Source organism: Phyllobates terribilis, unplaced genomic scaffold, assembly GCF_046119375.1.
Source record: "Phyllobates terribilis strain yellow unplaced genomic scaffold, ASM4611937v1 Scaffold_2__4_contigs__length_985480577, whole genome shotgun sequence".
Classification (NCBI taxonomy): domain Eukaryota; kingdom Metazoa; phylum Chordata; class Amphibia; order Anura; family Dendrobatidae; genus Phyllobates; species Phyllobates terribilis.
In genome coordinates this window covers 481,751,390-481,772,241 of record NW_027362762.1, presented here as the reverse complement: position 1 = coordinate 481,772,241, position 20,852 = coordinate 481,751,390, and the positions used below count along the sequence as shown (strand labels likewise).

The window sequence follows — 20,852 nt, the reverse complement described above, 5'->3', positions numbered from 1 at the left end:
CACCACAGACACTTGGACGAGTAGGCATGGACAGGGGCGTTACATGTCGCTGACTGGGCACTGGGTAACTATGGTGACAGCAGGACAAGGGGCTGCTGTCCAAGTCTTGCCGTCCCCACGAGTTGTGCGTCAATCCTCTTTATGTCAAAGTTCCTCCACTGCTTCTGCCTCCTCAACCTCCTCTCGGTCTTCCACCTGCACCCAAAGCCTGTCTGGTCATGCCACAAGCTTTCTAACTGCGCAGAAGGGATCCTGCACACCTCCTTACTATGCTGGCAGTAGGGCTCAACGTCATCAGGCGGTTTTTACTTTGAAATGTCTGGGAAATGTGAGTCACACAGCTGAGGAGTTGTGGTCAGCTCTGGAGAACCAATTTCATGAATGGCTGTCTCCACTGGACCTGAAACCAGGGAAGGCCGTGTGCGACAATGCTGCAAACCTGGGTGCGGCCCTTCGCCGGGGCAATGTCACACACGTGCCTTGTATGGCTCACGTGTTGAACCTGGTTGTCCAGCAATTTTTAGCCCACTATCCCAGACTAGATGGCCTTCTGCAGAGGGCACAGTCGCTGTGTGCTCACTTCCGCCGTTCGCATCCCGCAGCTCAGCGACTTACATCTCTACAGAAGTCGTTGGGCCTGCCACTTCACCGGCTAAAATGCGATGTGCCTACCCGGTGGAATTCAACTCTGCACATGTTGCAGCGACTGTGGCAGCACCGACAAGCCCTGGTGCAATATGTTCTGACGTATAGCCTGGGCCAACGAGATCCAGAGGTGGGGCAAATCACGCTGGAGGAGTGGTCTCAGATCAGGGACCTATGCACCCTTCTGCACAGTTTTGAAATGGCGACGAAGATGTTTAGTGCTGATGATGCCATTATCAGCATGACTATTCCGGTGATTTACATGCTGGAGCACATGTTAAACAGAATTCGGAGTCAGGTGGTGGCACAAGAGGAGGTGGAGGAAGTAGAGGAGGAGGAGTTGTATGCGGAAGGGCTAACATCTGCAAGGTCCAGACGGTCGGCAGCACCAAGGCGGCAGGCATGTGAGGGTGGGGGAGATGGTTTTACCAGGGCGCATGGTAGCAGCCAAACTAGTGAGGAAGGTGCAGGAGCCCAGGAAGAAGTGGAGGACGAACTGATGGAAGACTCATCAGATGAGGGAGACCTTGATCACATTTCTGTTGTGCGAGGTTGGGGGGAGAGGACAGAGGAAGGAAGCATGATTGTTACCTCGCCACCAACACAACAGGGACTTGGTGCTCCTGGATGCGCAACACACATGAGTGCCTTCTTGCTACACTACCTGCAACATGACCCTCGAATTGTGAGAATTAGAAATAATCCTGACTACTGGGGTGCCACACTGTTAGATCCCCGGTACAAAAGTAAATTTGCCGAAATTATTCCTGCCATAGAAAGGGATGCACGCATGCAGGAGTATCAGCAGAGACTGTTGCAGAATCTTACATGTGCTTTTCCACAAAACACCAGTGGTGCACGTAGTGAATCTCACAGTTCCAACTTGCCAACCGTGGGACCGTCAAGTGTTCAGCACTCAAACCGTAACAGAACCACAGTATCTGCTGGTAACATCAATTTTGCGGAATCATTTCACCACTTTTTTAGCCCATCCTTTGCAAGGCCACAGGAGACAAGAAGTCTGACACATAGTCAACGCCTAGAGACGATGGTACAGGAGTATCTCCAAGTAAACATTGAAGCCACGACTGTGTCACTGGACCCTTGCTCTTTTTGGGCTTCCAATCTGGATAAATGGCCGGAGCTAGCCACTTACGCCTTGGAGATCTTGTCATGCCCCGCAGCCAGCGTTCTGTCTGAACGTGTGTTCAGCGCTGCTGGTGGTGTGCTGACAGATAAGCGCACGCGGCTCTCCACTGATAATGTAGACAGACTCACGTTCATAAAGATGAACAAATCATGGATCCGAAACGACTTTTCTACCCCTGTGTCATCCTGGGGAGAGTAAAAGCTTGATGATTGGTTAAAATCACCCTACCAACCGTTTTAAGCTTTCAAATTACTAATCATGTTTATCTGTATCTTGACTGGAAAATAATTTGGGCTTTGTAGCAGTGTGCAGCACTGATCCTATTAGGCCATCTATAATAAGCTCCACCAGATTTAAAATTAATAATAATTTTTAGCTGCATCTAGCCCGGAAAATAATTTTGGGGCTCCGAGATGCGCAAGACACATAAGTGCCTTCTTGCTGCACTACCTGCAGCATGACCCTCATATTGTCAGAATTCGAAGTAATCATGACTACTGGGTTGCCACACTCTTAGATCCGCCAAACTTTTCGATCAACCTTTTCATTTTAATAAAGACCAAAAAATTGTCATTTTTGAAATTATAAGCATTAGCAGGTTGTTAGAAACTGAAATCAAACAGTTTTCAACTCAAAACTTTATTCTAGGTGATGTTACATTTTCACATAGGACCCCTTGTTCGAAAGGAGCTTCTGAACTCTCTCGTCCATTGAATTTGTCAGGTTTTGGATGGTTTCTGCTTCAATTGTTTTGCATGAGGACAGAATACCCTCCCAGAGCTGTTGCTTAGATGTGAACTGCCTCCCGCCATCATAGACACTCCTTTTAATGATGCTCCAAAGGTTCTGAATGGGGTAGAGGTCAGGGGAGCATGGGGGTCACACCATAAGTTTGTCCCCTTTTATGCCCATATCAGCCAGAGATGCAGATGTTTTATGTGCAGCATGAGATGGTGCATTATCATGCAGAAAAATGATCTTGCTGTGAAATACACGGTACTTCTTCTTGAACCATGGCAGGAAGTGCTGTTTGAGAAAATCCACATACATTATGGAGTTCATCTTTAGCGCCTTCAGGGATCCTAAAGGGGCCGACAATCTCTCTCCCCATGATTCCAGCCCAAAACATTACTCCACCTCCTCCTTGTTGGCGCTGTAGCCGTGTTTGCGTGGGGTGTCCATCAACCAGCCATCCTCCACTCCATCCATCTGGACCATAGAGCGCTGCACGGCACTCATCCGTGAACAAAACAGTTTTGAAATCAGTCTTCATGTAATGTTTGGCCCACTGGAGCCGTTTCTGCTTGTGTGAAGTGGATAGAGGAGGTCGACAGGATGGCGTATGCACAGCTGCAAACCTCTGAAGGACCCTGCATCTTGTTGTTCGGGGGACGTTGGAGGCACAAGCAGCTTCAAAAACTTGTCTGCTGCTATGACAAGGCTTTTTTGCCGCTGCTCTTTCAACCTGACGTAATTGCCTGTAGGAAAGAGTCCTCAATTTGCCCTTATCAGCACGCACACGTGTGTACTGTGAATCAGCTACATACTTCTTGATTGCCAAGACACTTCATCCTGATCATCGCACAATGTTGATTGTAGTCATGCCTTGACCTAAACACTCCACAATTTGTTGCTTCTCAGCAGCCGACACATCCTTTTTCTTTCCCATTTTGGCAGAAAATGTAGGCTGCTGAATAATGTGAGAGAGCCTTCTTAAGTAGTCTTGCCTTTCATTGGACACACCTGCCAAACTAATTAGCACAGGTGTCTGCAATTGCTTACTGTGATATAAAGAGCCCTGACACACATCACCATCAATGAGTTTAACTGACAAACAAACAAATTCTTCCCTTATCACTCCTAAACACTTTTTGCATAATAATTTGAAACGCAGTGTACATGTGCTTTTCCACAAAACACCAGTGGTTCACGTAGTGAATCTTACAGTTCTAACTTGCCAACCGTGGTCTGTATGGAATTGTTCAATAAAGGGCCCAAAATTAAGATAACATAGATGGGAGAGGTCTCTATGAATAGGAATTCCTAAGTATTTGATACCCTGTGAGGGCCAGGCAAAGGGAAAGTTGGACTGGATGGAATCCTATATGGATTTGGGGAGGGAGACATCGAGGGCCTCAGACTTCGCTGCATTGATTTTAAAATTTTACCATGTAACAAAGTGATCTATTTCAGCCATAACAGCAGGGATGGATATATGTGATTGAGTGATATATACTAGGACATCATCAGCAAATAGAGAGCACTTGTACTCGGTGCCTCCCACCTCAATCCACCTAATATTGGGGTTATGGCGAATTGATGAGAGCAGGTGCTCCGTCACTAGGATGTATAAGAGAGGGGACAGAGGACATCCCTGCCTTGTCCCATTGGTGATTGTGAAAGGTGATGAAAATGTTCTGACGCACCCCCTGGGCCTTGGGACACCCGGAGCCGGACCCTTTTTGGTGGATGCTGGTGGTTGTAGTCTTCGTGGCGGCGACCCGGTTCCGTGGCTCAGGGCGGTCAAACCAGTGGCGGAACTATTTATGTGGTTTTGATGTTTAAATGTCCGACTACGCCACCCGTGGATTGCGGTCAGAGTGAACCGCCGCTACAGGGCAGACCGCTGAGGCTGGTGTTGTGGGTGCAGCAGAGCGTAGCATAACTCCCCACGGGAGGAGTATAGCCTCAGGGCAGTGTATGCGGAGGATGGGGGTGATGGTGCAGGGCAGCAGCAGTAACGACACGGAGTCAGTGATGCAGTCCAGGGCCTTTACTCACAGTTCTTATTATCCAGACCACGTCTGCAGGTAACGGCTGCCCACGTCGTACTGTGCTCACCAGGTGAGGGGCTCAGACAACTCCCAGATAACTTTGGAGCACTTCACAGGACCCCCTTTGTGTGTCCTTTGTCTGGCCTTTCTTACCAACACTTCAGTCCGGCTGCCTCGGGCCTCCTCTTGGTAAACTTGGCGCCAGTTTCCCTGACCCTATGTGGTGCCTTCCTAGCGGGTGTAGCGAGGGGCTGCGCCACATAAAATGTCACAGCCTCCGGTTTCTAGCTGAGGGTCGTTTCCTGCCTCCACTAGTTCGGGGACCGGTCTCCCCCTTTGGCCTGACCCCTCCACGCAGGTGGATTCGGGCGTGTGGTGGCGACTCGCCCGTCCGCACCCCTGGGATCCCTTCATTCCTCGTTCCTGGAGCCTTCTCCGCTCCTTTTCCTTCCTTCTCCCTCTTCCAGGCCTGGGTCTCTGTTACTAGGCCCGCCTCCGGAGCAGAGCTCATGCAGAGCCCCTGCTCCCTGCCACTTCTACTCAGACTTCTCTGCACTGAACTAAGATGGTGCCCACCTTTTATACTCCCTTCTCAATGCACCCAGGAACTGCTTCCTCCCTGCTCCTGCACTACAGGGTTCCCCTTCCTCAGTGTTCCCTCCCCCCACTCCAGCCAGGGACAGGGACTGTCGTGCCCATCTCAGGGGCATATTGGTCGCCCTGCCCCACGGCAATGTGGTGTAATGCATGCAGGTGTCGGGTCCTGATCCACACTCCATCCTTACCTGAGAGTGAGATATCACACCTCTGGGTGAGGTGCAATACGTCTGTAGCAACCGAGCCCTCAGGGTGCTACAGTTCCATTTATCTTCAGCCTAGGTGACGTATTGCGATACAGGGCCGTGATTTTGGCTATAAAAGGGTCCCCTAGACCCCTACCCCAAGCTTTTTAAGAGAATCATATATGGCGTGCCAGGAGACTCTATGGAATGCTTTCTCAGCATCCAACGAGAGTATCTAATTACAAATTTTTAACTGCATCTAGCCCAGGAAATACTTTGTGCCTAGTAGCAGTGTCTGCTAGTCAGCGGATTATCCCGGCTGTTAAGCAAGCTACACCACCTGTAGTTTAGACACTTAATTTTTTCAAAGGAAATGCTTCGGGACCATGGGATACTTAGTGAAGAGCATCAGGAGGCACCCCAAGGCATAGGGGCTGGGACTGGCAGTAGGATGCCTTGCGGTGGACAGCCGAGCTCGATCCTTATAAAAGCTTTTTAACTGCAGCAGCTTTAGTGGACGCTACTGGAGCTGGAATTACCGCGGCTGCTGGCATGAGACTTGCCCTCCAATAGATCCTTGTAAATGGATTTAAAGTGTATTCATTCAAATTAGAGAGACAATTTAAATTAAAAAGCTTAGAGCTGCCTCCACCACAGGGGGGCTCGCTCGACCCACCAGCGGACAGGCACCAGTATTGGGAGAGGGGGGCTGGCCGTCAGGGTTCACCGCGGCTCTGGCACAAACCCGGCGACACGGAGGTGGCACGGGCAGGAGCGGACTGGCCGTGTCGGCTTCTCACTTTTTGGATTTTAGAAGGGCATGACATGCCTATATCTGTGTCTCCCCCTCCTTTTACTCCTCCACCTCTTTTCTTTTCGCATGACTATATGTACTTGTCACTTTTCCATGTGTTAGTTATGTCTTCTGAGCAGTTTGTCAGCTTTTGGACACCTTTGAAGGTGTTTTCTATGTGTTTCTATGTGTTTTTGTTTGCCTGCCATTGGTTTTAACGGTGTTCGAAGGTGTTCGACGAACAGTTCGACGAACAGTTCGGCGAACACACGGGTGTTCGACGAACGGAACCGAACTCGAACACTACGGGGGTGGCTCAACACTACTTGTCATGCCCCACAGCCAGCATTCTCTCTGAATGTGTGTTCAGCGCTGCTGGTGGTGTGCTGACAGATAAGCGCACGTGGCTGTCCACTGACAATGTAGACAGACTCACGTTCATAAAGATGAACAAATCATGGATCCGCAAGGACTTTTCTACCCCTGTGTCATCCTGGGGAGACTAAAAGCTTGAGGATTTTGGAAATTCACCTCACCAACCATTTTAAGCAACTCTGGGGCAATTGATGCCACTTAAGTGGTGTCTGTGCCGCAATTTTTGGAAAAAATGGAGACTCTTTTTGGAGTCCCCTTGCTCTGTTTTACATGATGTTGGCATCGTCAATTCCAGGTGGGTCGGGTCGCCCCCATCCCTATTAACCATAAGAAACTACATACACTATGGCTTGGGGTAACACAGATGGTTGAGTCTGAAGAGCTGTTTACTCATACTATAGCCTGGGAATCAGGGGTCTGCTCCAAAGTTTCAGTGTCTGCTAGTTAGCGTAGTAGCCCAGTAGCCCAGCTGTGAAGCCAGCTACACCGCCTGTGTATCTAATAACAATTTTTTACTGCATCTAACCCAGCCAATCATTTTGGGCTAGTAGCAGTGTCTCGTAGTCAGTGGAATAGCCCATCTGAAGCAAGCTACACCGCCTTTGTATCTAATAACAATTTTTTACTGCATCTCTAAGCCAGCCAATCATTTTGGGCTAGTAGCAGTGTTTGGTAGTCAGCGAAGTAGCCCATCTGAAGCAAGCTACACTGCCTTTGTATCTAATAACAATTTTTAACTGCATCTAGCCCAGGCAATACTTTGGGCCTAGTAGCAGTGTCTGCTAGTCAGCGGAGTAGCCCAGCTGTTTTGCAAGCTACACCGCCTGTAGATCTAATTACAAATTTTTAACTGCATCTAGCCCAGGCAATACTTTGGGCCTAGTAGCAATGTCTGCTTGTCAGCTGAGTAGCCCAGCTGTTTTGCAAGCTACACCGCCTATAGATCTAATTACAAATTTTTAACTGCATCCAGCCCAGGCAATACTTTGGGCCTAGTAGCAGTGTCTGCTAGTCAGTGGAGTAGCCCAGCTGTTAAGCAAGCTACACCACCTGTGGTTTGGACACTTAATTTTTTCAGAGGAAACGCTTCGGGCCCCCGGGACACTCAGTGAAGAGCATCGGGGAGGTATCCCAAGGCAAGGGGGCTGGGACTGGCGGTAGCACGCCTTGCGGCGGACCGCCAAGCTCGATCCTTATAAAAGCTTTTTAACTGCAGCAGCTTTAGTGGACGCTACTGGAGCTGGAATTACCACGACTGCTGGCACTAGACATGCCCTCCAATAGATCCTTGTAAAAGGATTTAAAGTGTACTCATTCAAATTACAGAGCTTAGACCTGCCTCCACCGCGGGGGGTCTCGACCCACCAGCGGACAGGCACCAGTATTGGGAGAGGGGGGCTGGCCGTCAGGGTCCACCGCGTCTCTGGCACAAACCCGGCGACACGGAGGTCGCACGGGCAGGAACGGCCTGGCTGTGTCGGCTTCACACTCCAGCGTAGTCCCTCTGCCCTCTCGCGCACGTAACCTCAAAGGGATGCACAAGCGGCTTTTCTTCCCAGGGCTGTTCCCCGCCCAGCAGGAACGTGGGGGAGCTCAGGTCGGCCTTCCACCATACTCCCTTACCTCCCTCGCCCTCTTTCCTTCTTCCATTCTCCATCTAACCCCTCAGCTCTGTGGTGTCCGCTCTCCCTCCAGCTCTCTCCTTCTCACAGGTGGACTACCGCATGTATTCACATTGTGGTGAATCTTTTTGGCCCAGGCATAAGAAGTCGTCAAGGTAATGGATTATATGTGCCCCCTTAGAAACGTCTATGACGACCCATTCGAGGAAGCAACTAAACGCCTCAAATAGTGAGCAGGATCTGGAACACCCCATGGGCAAACAGCGATCTATATAGTATGCTCCTTCCCAGAAGCAGCCCAATAGGCGGACACTATTCGGAGACACAGGTAGTAAGTAACCGGAACGCCCCCTCAATGTCTGTTTTGGCTATTAGGGTGCCCCTTCCCTACTTCTTGACCCGCCTGATTGCCTTGTCAAAGGATGTACAGTATATACTACTGTACTTGGTTCCGCGTCGATGTTGTAGTTTACTGACCTGCCCCTTGGATATGGTGGATTAGTCCGAATGTATTGGGTTCCGTTTTTAGCATGACTCCCAACCGGGATACCACTACGTCTTGTAAGGAAAGTGTTCTGAATGGAACCGCCATTCTACCTAAAGATATTTCTTTTTTTAATTTTCTTGTCACAACGTCTGGGTGTTGGTAGGCTGATTTTAGATTTTTACTCCAGCCTTTCTTGATTTTAGAAGGGCATCACATGCCTATATCTGTGTCTCCTCCTCCTTTTACTCCTCCACCTCTTTTCTTTTCGCATGACTATATGTACTTGTCACTTTTCCATATGTTAGTTATGTCTTCTGAGCAGTTTGTCAGCTTTTGGACACCTTTGAAGGTGTTTTCTATGTGTTTCTATGTGTTTTTGTTTGCCTGCCATTGGTTTTAACGGTGTTCGATGAATCGTTCGACGAACAGTTCGGCGAACATACCGGTGTTCGACGAACCGAACCGAACCCCAACACTACGGGGTGGCTCAACACTATCTATAAGGGAACAGGTACTAGATACCATGTAACCACTTTCATAACAGGATTTTCGTTATTATCACAAATAAAACCATCAAAGTAGCATAGTTGAGGTACAGTAATTGCTCAGGTTTACCCTGAGTTATGGGTTATGCTGTGTCTCTATGTAGTGCGTTTGACACAATGGTCCACTGATATTCAGCGTCATCATTTTTTTGCACTATAAATAAAAAAGATAACTTTTAGACTTTACACTAAAGAACTGAATATGAAAAGAATGTGCAAGGCTTATTTTTGGAAAAGATATATATGTCTATATATTGCACTTACCATATTGTCTCATTCACAGCTTAAAAAATGGACTAATGAGCATTTTTCCAGTCTTGATCTCGTATGGAGCTGTTTTAGGAAAAATTAACCCTCTTCAATTAGTTGTAATGACCATCCTTGAACTGCCTGTATTTACTGCAAACAGATACATTATGAAACAGTATCTTATGGTAAGAGACACCTGTGATTAATTTTTTTTTAAATAAATCATAATTTCCACAAATAACAACTGACAAGATTTCATTTAATCTTTTAGGTTTTCCATTTTGTGTAGTGGTATAACACAATAAACTGAAGAAACCTCATCAAGTTTCTAAATTTGCACTGTGTTGAGGGGTGAATTATATAATAACTTTACAGTTGATCTTGACCATGACATGATAATAGATAAGAAAGTAATTTCAAGGTTACGATGAAAGGGAATCTGTCAATAAGGCAATCACTAAAAACTGCATATATGGGCACAAGGGTCTTTGATAGCTACAGTAAATCCATCGACACCTTTATATCTTCTATCTGTTGCTGCATTACCAAGTAATTAGCATTTTAATGCTTATGCATATAAAGCATTAAGTGCTCTGGGTGTGACAGGCACTGCACCCAGAGCTTGTTTCCCCACCTAGCATCAGCCTCTTTAGCTTAATTAATAGCTCAATGTCTGATTTCCTTGCCTGACATCACACAGACAGTGAGTTATCAATCAAGCTAAAGAGGACTGCTGATAATAGAAGATGGTTCTAAGTTGGGATTGCCATCTACAATGTTCATATACTTTTATAGGGCATATGCAAAGTAATTGTCTTGATGAGACAACATCCTTAAAACTGGAATGCTATACAAAAAAAATTCAGGATTGTGTTTCTAGAGTATTTAGGATGTTTTTTATGATTTTACATTTCTAGTTTGCTGTTTTATTGTGTTTTTTTCAGCACCCCAATTGCCTGCAAATGGTTATTAATTACATAGTTACTACAGATGAAAAAAAACAGAAGTCAATCAAATTCAACCTTTCTCCACCAGTTATACATTCTCTATTGCTAGATTATTTATAACTCATAATGCCATTTGTTGTGAGAAAAGCTTCCAGCCATTCCAGATATAGTACTTGACATTACTACCTCTTGCAGACAGGCATTCCAGTCTGACTACTCTAACTGTAAAGAACCCTTTCTTATTTAGCTGCTGTATTCGCCTTTCCTACAGAGGTAATGTATGCCCCCTGGTCATTTGTAAGGTCCTTGGAAGAAATATATAGTTATATCTTACCTGCTCGTTTAGTCATGGGGGTGTGCTTCATGGCGTTCAATCAGGCTTGTCGCTGCCCACGCCATTTTCACTGGATTTGCGCTAACGTCACTATATTCGTTGTTTAAATTCCATGCTTGCGCAGTGTGTATTGGCCAGCCACGGCTCCCCACGCGTGCGCAGTAAAGCTGTGTGTAGTTCCACAGCTTCACTGACTGTGTGCGCATGTGCGGCTCCCAGATCGTCAATGCACAAGCGTGGCTGGCCAATACACACTACGCAAGCGCGGCTCCCAAAACAGACTTTTTTAAATCCAGCAGTTGCACAGTCTGTATTGGGAACCGCGCTTGCGCAGTGTGTATTCCTGTGACGCGTGGCTCCCTGTGCGTGCACACACAGTCAGTGAAGCTGTGGAACTACACACAGCTTCATTGCGTACACAGATAGTCAATGCGCAAGCGTGGCTGGCCAATACACACTGCACAAGCGTGGGATTTAAACAATGAAAAGATATACAAAATGCTTTTACAAAGGATAAAAGCGACGATTTAAAAGCCCGCTGCATCATTAGCAACGCAATGGGGCCAGTTTAGATAGGACAAAAGACATGACATGTTACCTTTAAGATACAACCTTATATGTGATTTTAGAGGGGTAAAATTACACTGTGATCGCAGGATTTTATCCTTTCTATACACCCTAAAATCTTGTTTGCTTTTGTGGCTGCTGCTTAACATTGAGTGCTGCTACTTAGCTTTCTTGTAACCAGAATACCAAAGTTCTTCTGTTCTGTTGTCTTTATTACATTACCATTTAATGTATATGAAGCAATATTATTACCCCCGGCCTAGGGGCATTACTCTACATTTACTATATACTTCCATGTTTTTGACCATGCAGATGTCTTATCTAGATTGCTCTGTAATATTATGCAGTCTAACTCAGTTTATATTATCCTACAAAGTTTTGCGTCATCACTAAAGACTGACACTTTGCTCTCAATCCCACCCAGAAGGTAATTAATAAAGGGATTAAAAAGAATTGGTCCTAACCAGGGTTGGACTGGGGCACCGGGACACCAGAGAATTCTCCGGTGGGCCCGGGTCCTCAGCGGGCCCCCGAGCAGGATGCACGGGGCTCCTGGTTAACATGGCCGTCGGTGCTTTGCACTACAAAGGCCCAGAGGGTCAGGATGGTCCTTGCAGAGCGACTCATGAGGGCAATCTGGCCGGCTTCTCTGACCCCCAAGCTCCGGGGGGCCCATGGCCAGATTGCTCTCATCCTGTGCGGCGGACAGGGAGCGATCCCTCCAACTCCGCTGCCGACAGGAGGAAGATGGCAGCGGAGCTGCAGGGATCCGTCCTCACCTCTGCTTCCTGCCCGCCGCTTCCTCCCTCACACAGGCTCGCGCTGCTTGATGACATCATCATGCAGCACGAGCCTGTGTCAGGGAGAAAGATGCCGGGTAGGAAGCAGAGGACGATGCTGCGGGAGGGCGTACTGAGAGGTAAGTATTTTTATATAACTAAAACACTGGACTGGAGATGGCGGGGAAATGGAGACAGTAATGGTGATGGAGGAGGTGGGGGGAGATTAGGGAGAGCAATGGTGATGGTGGGGGGAGATGAGGGAGAGCAATGGTGATGGTGGGGGAGATGAGGGAGAGCAATGGTGATGGAGGAGGTGGGGGGGAAGAGGGAGAACAATGGTGATGGAGGAGGTGGGGAAAGATGAAGGAGAGCAATGGTGATGGAGGAGGTGGGGGGAGATGAGGGAGAGCAATGGTGATGGAGGAGGTGGGGGGAGATGAGGGGCAGCAATAGTGATGGAGCATGTAGGGGGAGAAGAGGGAGAGCAATGGTGATAAAGGAGGTGGGGGGAGACGAGGGAGAACAATGGTGATGGAGGAGGTGGGGGGAGATGAGGGAGAGCAATGGTGATGGAGGAGATGAGGGAAAGCAATAGTGCTGGAGGAGGTGGGGGAGAAGAGGGAGAGGGAGAGCAATGGTGCTGGAGGAGGTGGGGGGAGAAGAGGGAGGGCAATGGTGAAGAAGGAGGTGGTGGAGAAGAGGGAGAGCAATGGTGATGGAGGAGGTGGGGGGAGAAGAGGGAAAGCAATGGTGATGGAGGAGGTAGGGGGTGAAGAGGGAGAGCAATGGTGAAGGAGGAGGTGGGGGAAGAAGAGGGAGAGCAATGGTGATGGAGGAGGTGGGGGGTGAAGAGGGAGAACAATAGTGATGGAGAAGGTGGGAGGAGAAGAAGGGGAGCAATGGTGATGGAGGAAGTCGGGGGTGATGAGGGAGAGCAATGGTAATGGATTAGGTGGGGGTGTTATGAACTGCTACAAGCATTAAGGAAAGATAGGAAAACTGTCCCTACAATAGGACTAAGCTGATTCCCTACGATGCAACGGGGGACCTGTTCCTTGTGAACAGACCCACCTAAGTCCTCGGCTAGTCTGAACGCAGACCTATAGATATAAGGGAGGGGTCCCTACAAGAACTAAGGACTGGGATCTAGTTGGACACCTCCTAGCAGAAATTGTAGCAGAGCAAAGACAAACAAACAAAAAGTACTAGTGGTCCAAAGACCAAGCAAACTACAGAGTTAGGTACAAGGCACCTGGCTAGCTAAAGAGTAAATGTAACACTGAAGTCCAGCAAGGCCAGAAGGGCGGAGCTGGATTATATAGGCAGAAAGTCATGTGACCAACAAAATAGAAAAAGAACTAACAGGAGGGTTCTAACAGTACCCCCTCTTCTATGAGGATCCTCCGGATCCTCCAGGCCCAGGTCTATCAGGAAACCTCCTGTGAAACGCTCTGATAAGTCTAGGAGCAGAGTCATCATCCACCTTTACCCAGGAGTTATCCTCGGGACCGAAACCTTTCCAAGCGACGAGATACTGCAATCTCCCTCTATGCCATCTAGAATTAAGAATGCGAGAAATTTCATATTCACCGTCTTCCACCACCGGAGGAACAGAGACAGTGGCGTCCCTATCCGAAACCTCAGCTTTTTTCAATAAGGAAACATGAAACACCGGATTAATCTTCCAGGAGGTGGGAACCTCCAACCTAACAGCAGATTGGTTAACTACCTGAAGTACCTTAAACGGCCCTACAAATTTTGGGCCCAATTTCTTAGAAGGAATCCTCAACCGCAGATTCTTAGAGGACAACCAAACCATGTCACCAACCGCAAACAAAACCTCTTGACATTTCCTGTCAAAGTACCTCTTAGATTTTTCGTTAGCCTCTTGAAGGTTACAACGTACATCAGTCCAAACTCTCTCCAAATCACCGGAAAAACTCTCCTCCTCCGGCACAGCCGATACCAATTTGGAGAATGACCCAAACGACGGATGTCTCCCAGTACAACAAAAAAAAGGAGAACACCCAGCAGAAGAGGATGTATGGTTGTTAAGAGCAAATTCAGCAAGTGGCAGAAACTCAGACCACCCCTCTTGATTGTCTGCCACAAAACAACGCAAAAACTGTTCAACATCCTTTTTCTTTCTTTCTGTCTGTCCATTAGACTCAGGATGATATCCAGATGAAAATGACAAATGAACTCCCAACCTGTCACAAAAGGCACGCCAAAAACGAGCCACGAACTGAGGTCCCCTATCGGAAACAATGTCGGTAGGAACGCCATGGAGTCTGACAATTTCCTTAACAAAAGCCTTAGCGAGTGTCTTAGCGCAGGGCAGTTTGATGAAAGGAACCAAGTGACACATCTTGCTAAAATGGTCCACGACCACCCAGATGATAGTGAAACCCTCAGAGGCAGGGAGGTCAGTAATAAAATCCATAGCAAGATGCGTCCAAGGTGCACTAGGAACCTCCAGAGGGCAAAGCAACCCCGCAGCAGGAGCATGTGAAGACTTAGATCTAGCACACACAGTACATTGACGCACCCACTTAATGACTTCCTTCTGCCACCCAGGCCACCAAAAACTGCAACCTACAAGTCTCTTAGTCTCAGAAATTCCTGGATGACCTGCCAACCGAGACTCATGACACTCCACAAACAAATCTCTTCTAAAGTTCCTAGGCACAAACAACCTCCCATGGGGAGTGTTAGACGGGGCATCCTCCTGGTCTTTCAGAATCCCATCTTCCAAAACGGAGTCCAATGCTGCTATCACAACACCTTCCTGTAAAATGCTCTCCTCCTCCTCGGTACCAACCATGGGAGAAAAGCTGCGAGATAAAGCATCAGCTTTTACATTCTTGGTACCCGGGATGTAAGTAACAGAAAAATTAAACCGCAAAAAAAAAAAGTGCCCACCTAGCCTGACGGGCATTCAAGCGCTTGGCAGCATCAAGATAGATCAGATTCTTATGATCAGTGAAAACCTGAATGGGAAATTTAGCACCTTCCAAGAGATGACGGCAATGTTCAAATGCGAGTTTAATAGCCAGCAATTCCCGATTACCAACATCGTAATTAAGTTCGGTCTCAGAAAATTTTTTTGAAAAAAAGGCACAGGGATGTACTCCATCCTTGTTTTCCTGAGACAAAACAGCCCCGACCCCCACCGAAGAAGCATCAACCTCGACCAAAAAAAGGCTTGGTCTCATCAGGCTGCATAAGGATGGGGGCAGAACTGAACCTCTCCTTGAGATACACAAAAGCTTCAATGGCCTCCGTAGTCCACTGAACCGTATTCGCACCTTTCCTGGTGAGATCGGTCAGCGGCTTAACAATTATAGAAAAATTCTTAATGAATTTTCTGTAATAATTGGTGAAACCCAAAAATCTCTGTATCGATTTCAAACCAATAGGCCTAGGCCATTCCTGCACCGCCTGAACCTTCACCGGGTCCATCTCAAAGCCCTCGCTGGAGATAATGTAGCCCAAAAAACTAATTCTCTGCACAGCGAACTCAAATTTCTCCAGCTTAGCAAAAAGCGAATTGTCACTTAACAACTGCAATACCTCACGTATGCTCTGCGAATGAGACTCCAGATCCGGCGAATAAATCAAAATGTCATCCAAATACACCACCACATTCTTACCAATCAACGGTCTTAGGATGTCATTAATAAGGTTCTGAAAAAACGCTGGTGCATTGGTAAGACCAAAAGGCATAACCAGATTCTCAAAATGACCCACCGGAGTGTTAAAAGCAGTTTTCCATTCATCACCTTCCTTCATACGTAACAAATTGCATGCCCCCCGGAGATCAATTTTAGAGAACCACTTGGCCCCCACTAACTGGTTGAAGAAATCAGGAATTAATGGCAGTGGGTAGGAATTGCGTACGGTAATTCTATTAATTTCGCGAAAGTCCAGACATGGACGTAAACCGCCGTCCTTTTTTTTAACAAAAAAAAATCCAACAGCCACAGGAGACTTAGAAGGTGTAATGTGACCGGCGCCCAAGCTTGTCTGTATGTATTCCTCCAAGGCCTTTCTCTCAGGGATAGTCAGATTAAATAAGCGACTCTTGGGAAGAGTAGCTCCAGGAACAAACTCATTGGTGCAATCATAGTCCCTATGAGGAGGCAAAACTTGCGACTCCTCCTCAGAAAAAACCTTCCAAAAATCCTGAATAGGTACAGGTAATTCCCCTCTTTCCACAGCAGCAATGCGACCTTTACAACATTTATCATGACACTTAGGTCTCCAAGACTTAATTTCATGGGTAGAGCAGTCCAGTACAGGATTGTGCAATTTTAACCAAGGTAACCCCAAAACCACTGGAGAAGGCAAATTATTTAATACCGCCAAATCCAAATTCTCTTGGTGAATACCATTAATGGTGAGGGGAAATTCAAAAACCTTGTGAGTAATACATTTCAAGGGAGAGCCATCAACAGCAACCACAGAAATAGGAGATGACAAAAGTTTGGATTCTAATTTAAATTTTTCCAAAAATCCCTTATCAATCACATTGAGTGTAGAACCACAATCCACAAATACCCGAAATTCAATCAACTCTTCCTGGAATGAGGTGCTTCCAGAAAGAAATACTCCTTTTGAGTTTAAACAAGCTATACGGACGTAACTGACCTCTTTTTTTTTTTCTTTGTTCAAACGAAGCACACAGTTCTTAATAAAGTGGTCAGATTTACCGCAATAAAAACACAATCCCTTAGCAAACCTGCGGTCTTTTTCCTGAGAGTGGGGTGACATCGCCCCAATCTCCATCGGTTCTCCACCTTCCGAGCAGGCCCTCTGAAAACTAGGAGCTGCCATAGCAGTAGATTTCTCTTCATTAATCCTAGCACGCAGTCTCCTGTCCACACGTATAGCTAATTGCATTGCCTCCTGCAAAGTTCCAGGTTTTGGGAAGGCAATCAGCAGATCCTTAACCCTTTCACCTAGACCAGCAAGAAACAGACATTTTAATGCTGAGTCATTCCATTCCACTTCAGCCGACCATCTTCTGAAGTATGTACAATAATTTTCCACATCACCTGATCCCTGCTTCAAACGTCTTAATTCCGTTTCAGCAGATGAGACTCGATCAGGATCATCATACAACAACCCCATAGCAGAAAAAAAATCTTCCACAGATCTAAAACACGGATCATTAGGTTGTAGAGAAAAGGCCAATCCCTGTGATTCTTTACGCAAATGTGACATTATAAACCCAATGCGCTGTGATTCATTCCCCGAGGATCTGGGTCTTAAACGAAAATATAATAAACAAGCGTTTTTAAAGGAAAAAAAATCTTGCTGTTTACCATAAAAAAAATCTGGCAGTCCTACCTTCGGTTCGACAAAATGCGCTCCAGGACAGCTACTCACGTGTTGCTGGAGCTCGGCCACCTCCAAAGACAGTCCCTGCAGGCGTTGAGCCAACTCCTGAACCGACACCATGCTGAATTCTGGATTACTTTCCATAGTGTGTTTTATTTTGGGCTGGACTTACTGTTACGAACTGCTACAAGCACTAAGGAAAGATAGGAAAACAGAGTTAGGTACAAGGCACCTGGCTAGCTAAAGAGTAAATGTAACACTGAAGTCCAGCAAGGCCAGAAGGGCGGAGCTGGATTATATAAGCAGAAAGTCATGTGACCAACAAAATAGAAAAAGAACTAACAGGAGGGTTCTAACAGGGGGGAGAAGAGGGAGAGCAATGGTGATGGAGGAGGTGGGGGGAGAAGAGGGAGAGCAATGGTGAAGGAGGAGGTGGGGAAGAGAAGAGGGGAACAATAGTGATGGAGCAGGTGGGAGGAGAAGAGGGGGAGCAATGGTAATGGAGGAGGTGGGGGGTGATGAGGGAGGGCAATGGTAATGGATTAGGTGGGGAGAGAAGAGGGAGAGAAATGTTGATGGAGGAGGTGGGGGTTATGAGGGAGAGCAATGGTGATGTAAAAGGTATGGGGAGAAGAGGGAGAGCAATTGTGATGGAGGAGGTGGGGGGAGAAGAGGGAGAGCAATGGTGAAGGAGGAGGTGGGGGGAGAAGAGGGGAACAATAGTGATGGAGGAGGTGGGGGAGAAGAGGGAGAGCAATGGTGATGGAAGAGGTGGGGGGTGATGAGGGAGAGCAATGGTGATGGAGGAGGTGGAGGGAGATGAGGAAGAGTAATGGTGATAGAGGAGATGAGGGAGAGCAATGGTGCTGGAGGTGGTGGGGGAGAAGTGGGAGAGCAATGGTGATGGAGGAGGTGGGGGAGATGAGGGACAGCAATGGTGATGCAGGAGGTGGGGGGAGAAGAGGGAGAGCAATGCTGCTGGAGGATGTGGGGAAGAAGAGGGACAGCAATGGTGCTGGAGGAGGTGGGAGGAGAAGAGGGAGAGCAATGGTGATGGAGAAGGAGGGGGGTTATGAGGGAGAGCAATGATGATGTAGGAGGTAGGGGGAGAAGAGGGACAGCAATGGTGATGGAGGAAGTGAGGGGAGAAGAGGGAGAGCAATGGTGAAGGAGGAGGTGGGGGAGAAGAGGGGAACAAAAATGATGGAGGAGGTGGGGGGAGAAGAGGGAGAGCAATGGTGATGGAGGAGGTGGGGATGATGTGGGAGAGCAATGGTGATAAAGGAGGTAGGGGGAGAAGAGAGAGAGCAATGGTGATGGAGGAGGTGGGGGGAGATGAGGGAGAGCAATGGTGATGGAGTAGATGAGGGAGAGCAATGGTGCAGGAGGAGGTGGGGGACAAGAGGGAGAGCAATGGTGCTGGAGGAGGTGGAGGGAGAAGAGAGAGAGCAATGGTGATGGAGGAGGTGGGGTTGATGAGTGAGAGCAATGGTGATGGAGGAGGTAGGGGGAGAAGAGAGAGAGCAATGGTGATGGAGGAAGTGGGGGAGAAGACGGAGAGCAATGGTGAAGGAGGAGGTGGGGGGAGAAGAGGGGAACAATAGCGATGGAGGAGATGGGGGGAGAAGAGGGAGAGCAATGGTGATGGTGGGGGGAAATGAGGGAGAGCAATGGTGATGGTGGGGGAGATGAGAGGCAGCAATGGTGATGGAGGAGGTGGGGGGAAGAGGGAGAGCAATGGTGATGGAGGAGGTGGGAGGAGATGAAAGACAGCAATGGTGATGGAGGAGGTGGGAGGAGATGAAGGAGAGCAATGGTGATGGAGGAGGTGCGGGGAGATGAGGGAGAGCAATGGTGATGGAGGAGGTGGGGGGAGATGAGGGACAGCAATGGTGATGGAGGAGATGGGGGGAGAAGAGGGAGAGCGATGGTGATGGAGGAGGTGGTGGGAGATGAGGGAGAGCAATGGTGATGGAGGAGGTGGGGGGAGATGAGGGACAGCAATGGTGATGCAGGAGGTGGGGGGAGAAGAGGGAGAGCAATAGTGCTGGAGGATGTGGGGAAGAAGAGGGAGAGCAATGGTGCTGGAGGAGGTGGGGGGAGAAGAGGGAGAGCAATGGTGATGGAGAAGGTGGGGGGTGATGAGGGGGAGCAATGGTGATGTAGGAGGTAGGGGGAGAAGAGGGAGAGCAATGGTGATGGAGGAGGTGAGGGGAGAAGAGGGAGAGCAATGGTGAAGGAGGAGGTGGGGGAGAAGAGGGGAACAAAAATGATGGAGGAGGTGGGGGAGAAGAGGGAGAGCAATGGTGATGGAGGAGGTGGGGGGTGATGTGGGAGAGCAATGGTGATAAAGGAGGTAGGGGAGAAGAGGAAGAGCAATGGTGATGGAGGAGGTGGGGGGAGATGAGGGAGAGCAATGGTGATGGAGTAGATGAGGGAGAGCAATGGTGCCGGAGGAGGTGGAGGACAAGAGGGAGAGCAATGGTGCTGGAGCAGGTGGAGGGAGAAGAGAGAGAGCAATGGTGATGGAGGAGGTGGGGTGATGAGTGAGAGCATTGGTGATGGAGGAGGTAGGGGGAGAAGAGGGAGAGCAATGGTGATGGAGGAAGTGGGGGAGAAGACGGAGAGCAATGGTGAAGGAGGAGGTGGGGGGAGAAGAGGGGAACAATAGTGATGGAGGAGATGGGGGAGAAGAGGGAGAGCAATGGTGATAGTGGGGGGAGATGAGGGAGAGCAATGGTGATGGAGGGGGGAGATGAGGGACAGCAATGGTGATGGAGGAGGTGGGGGGAAGAGGGAGAGCAATGGTGATGGAGGAGGTGGGAGGAGATGAAGGAGAGCAATGGTGATGGAGGAGGTGGGAGGAGATGAAGGAGAGCAATGGTGATGGAGGAGGTAGGGGGAGATGAGGGAGAGCAATGGTGATGGAGGAGGTGGGGGAGATGAGGGACAGCAATGGTGATGAAGGAGGTGGAGGGAGAAGAGGGAGAGCAATTGTGAAGGAGGAGGTGGGGGGAGAAGAGTGGAACAATAGTGATGGAGGAGGTGGGGTAGAAGAGGGAGAGCAATGGTGATGGAGGAGGTGGGGGGAGATGAGGGAGAGCAATGGTGATGGAGGAGATGAGGGAGAGCAATGGTGCTGGAGGAGGTAGGGGGAGAAGAGGAAGAGCAATGTTGAACGAGGAGGTGGGGGGTGATGAGGGAGAGCAATGGTGATGGAGGAGATGGGGGGAAAGAGGGAGAGCAATGGTGATTTAGGAGGTGTGGGAGATGAGGGAGAGCAATGGTGATGGAGCATATGAGGGAGAGCAATGGTGCTGGAGGAGGTGGGGGAGAAGTGGGAGAGCAATGGTGATGGAGGAGGTGGGGGGAGATGAGGGACAGCAATGGTGATGCAGGAGGTGGGGGGAGAAGAGGGAGAGCAATGGTGCTGGAGGATGTGGGGAAGAAGAGGGAG

General features: G+C 48.5%; 1 protein-coding gene across 1 annotated transcript in view; it reads left to right on the top strand.

Annotated features, from left to right (window-relative positions):
* The window catches only part of LOC141217752 (RH-like protein), a 202,028-nt gene that overhangs the window by 64,616 nt on the left and 116,560 nt on the right, over window positions 1-20,852 (top strand). The window contains exon 3 of the mRNA XM_073665856.1: window positions 9,457-9,607. Within this exon, the coding sequence (XP_073521957.1) occupies window positions 9,457-9,607 (151 nt within the window). The remainder of the gene's footprint in view (window positions 1-9,456; window positions 9,608-20,852) is intronic.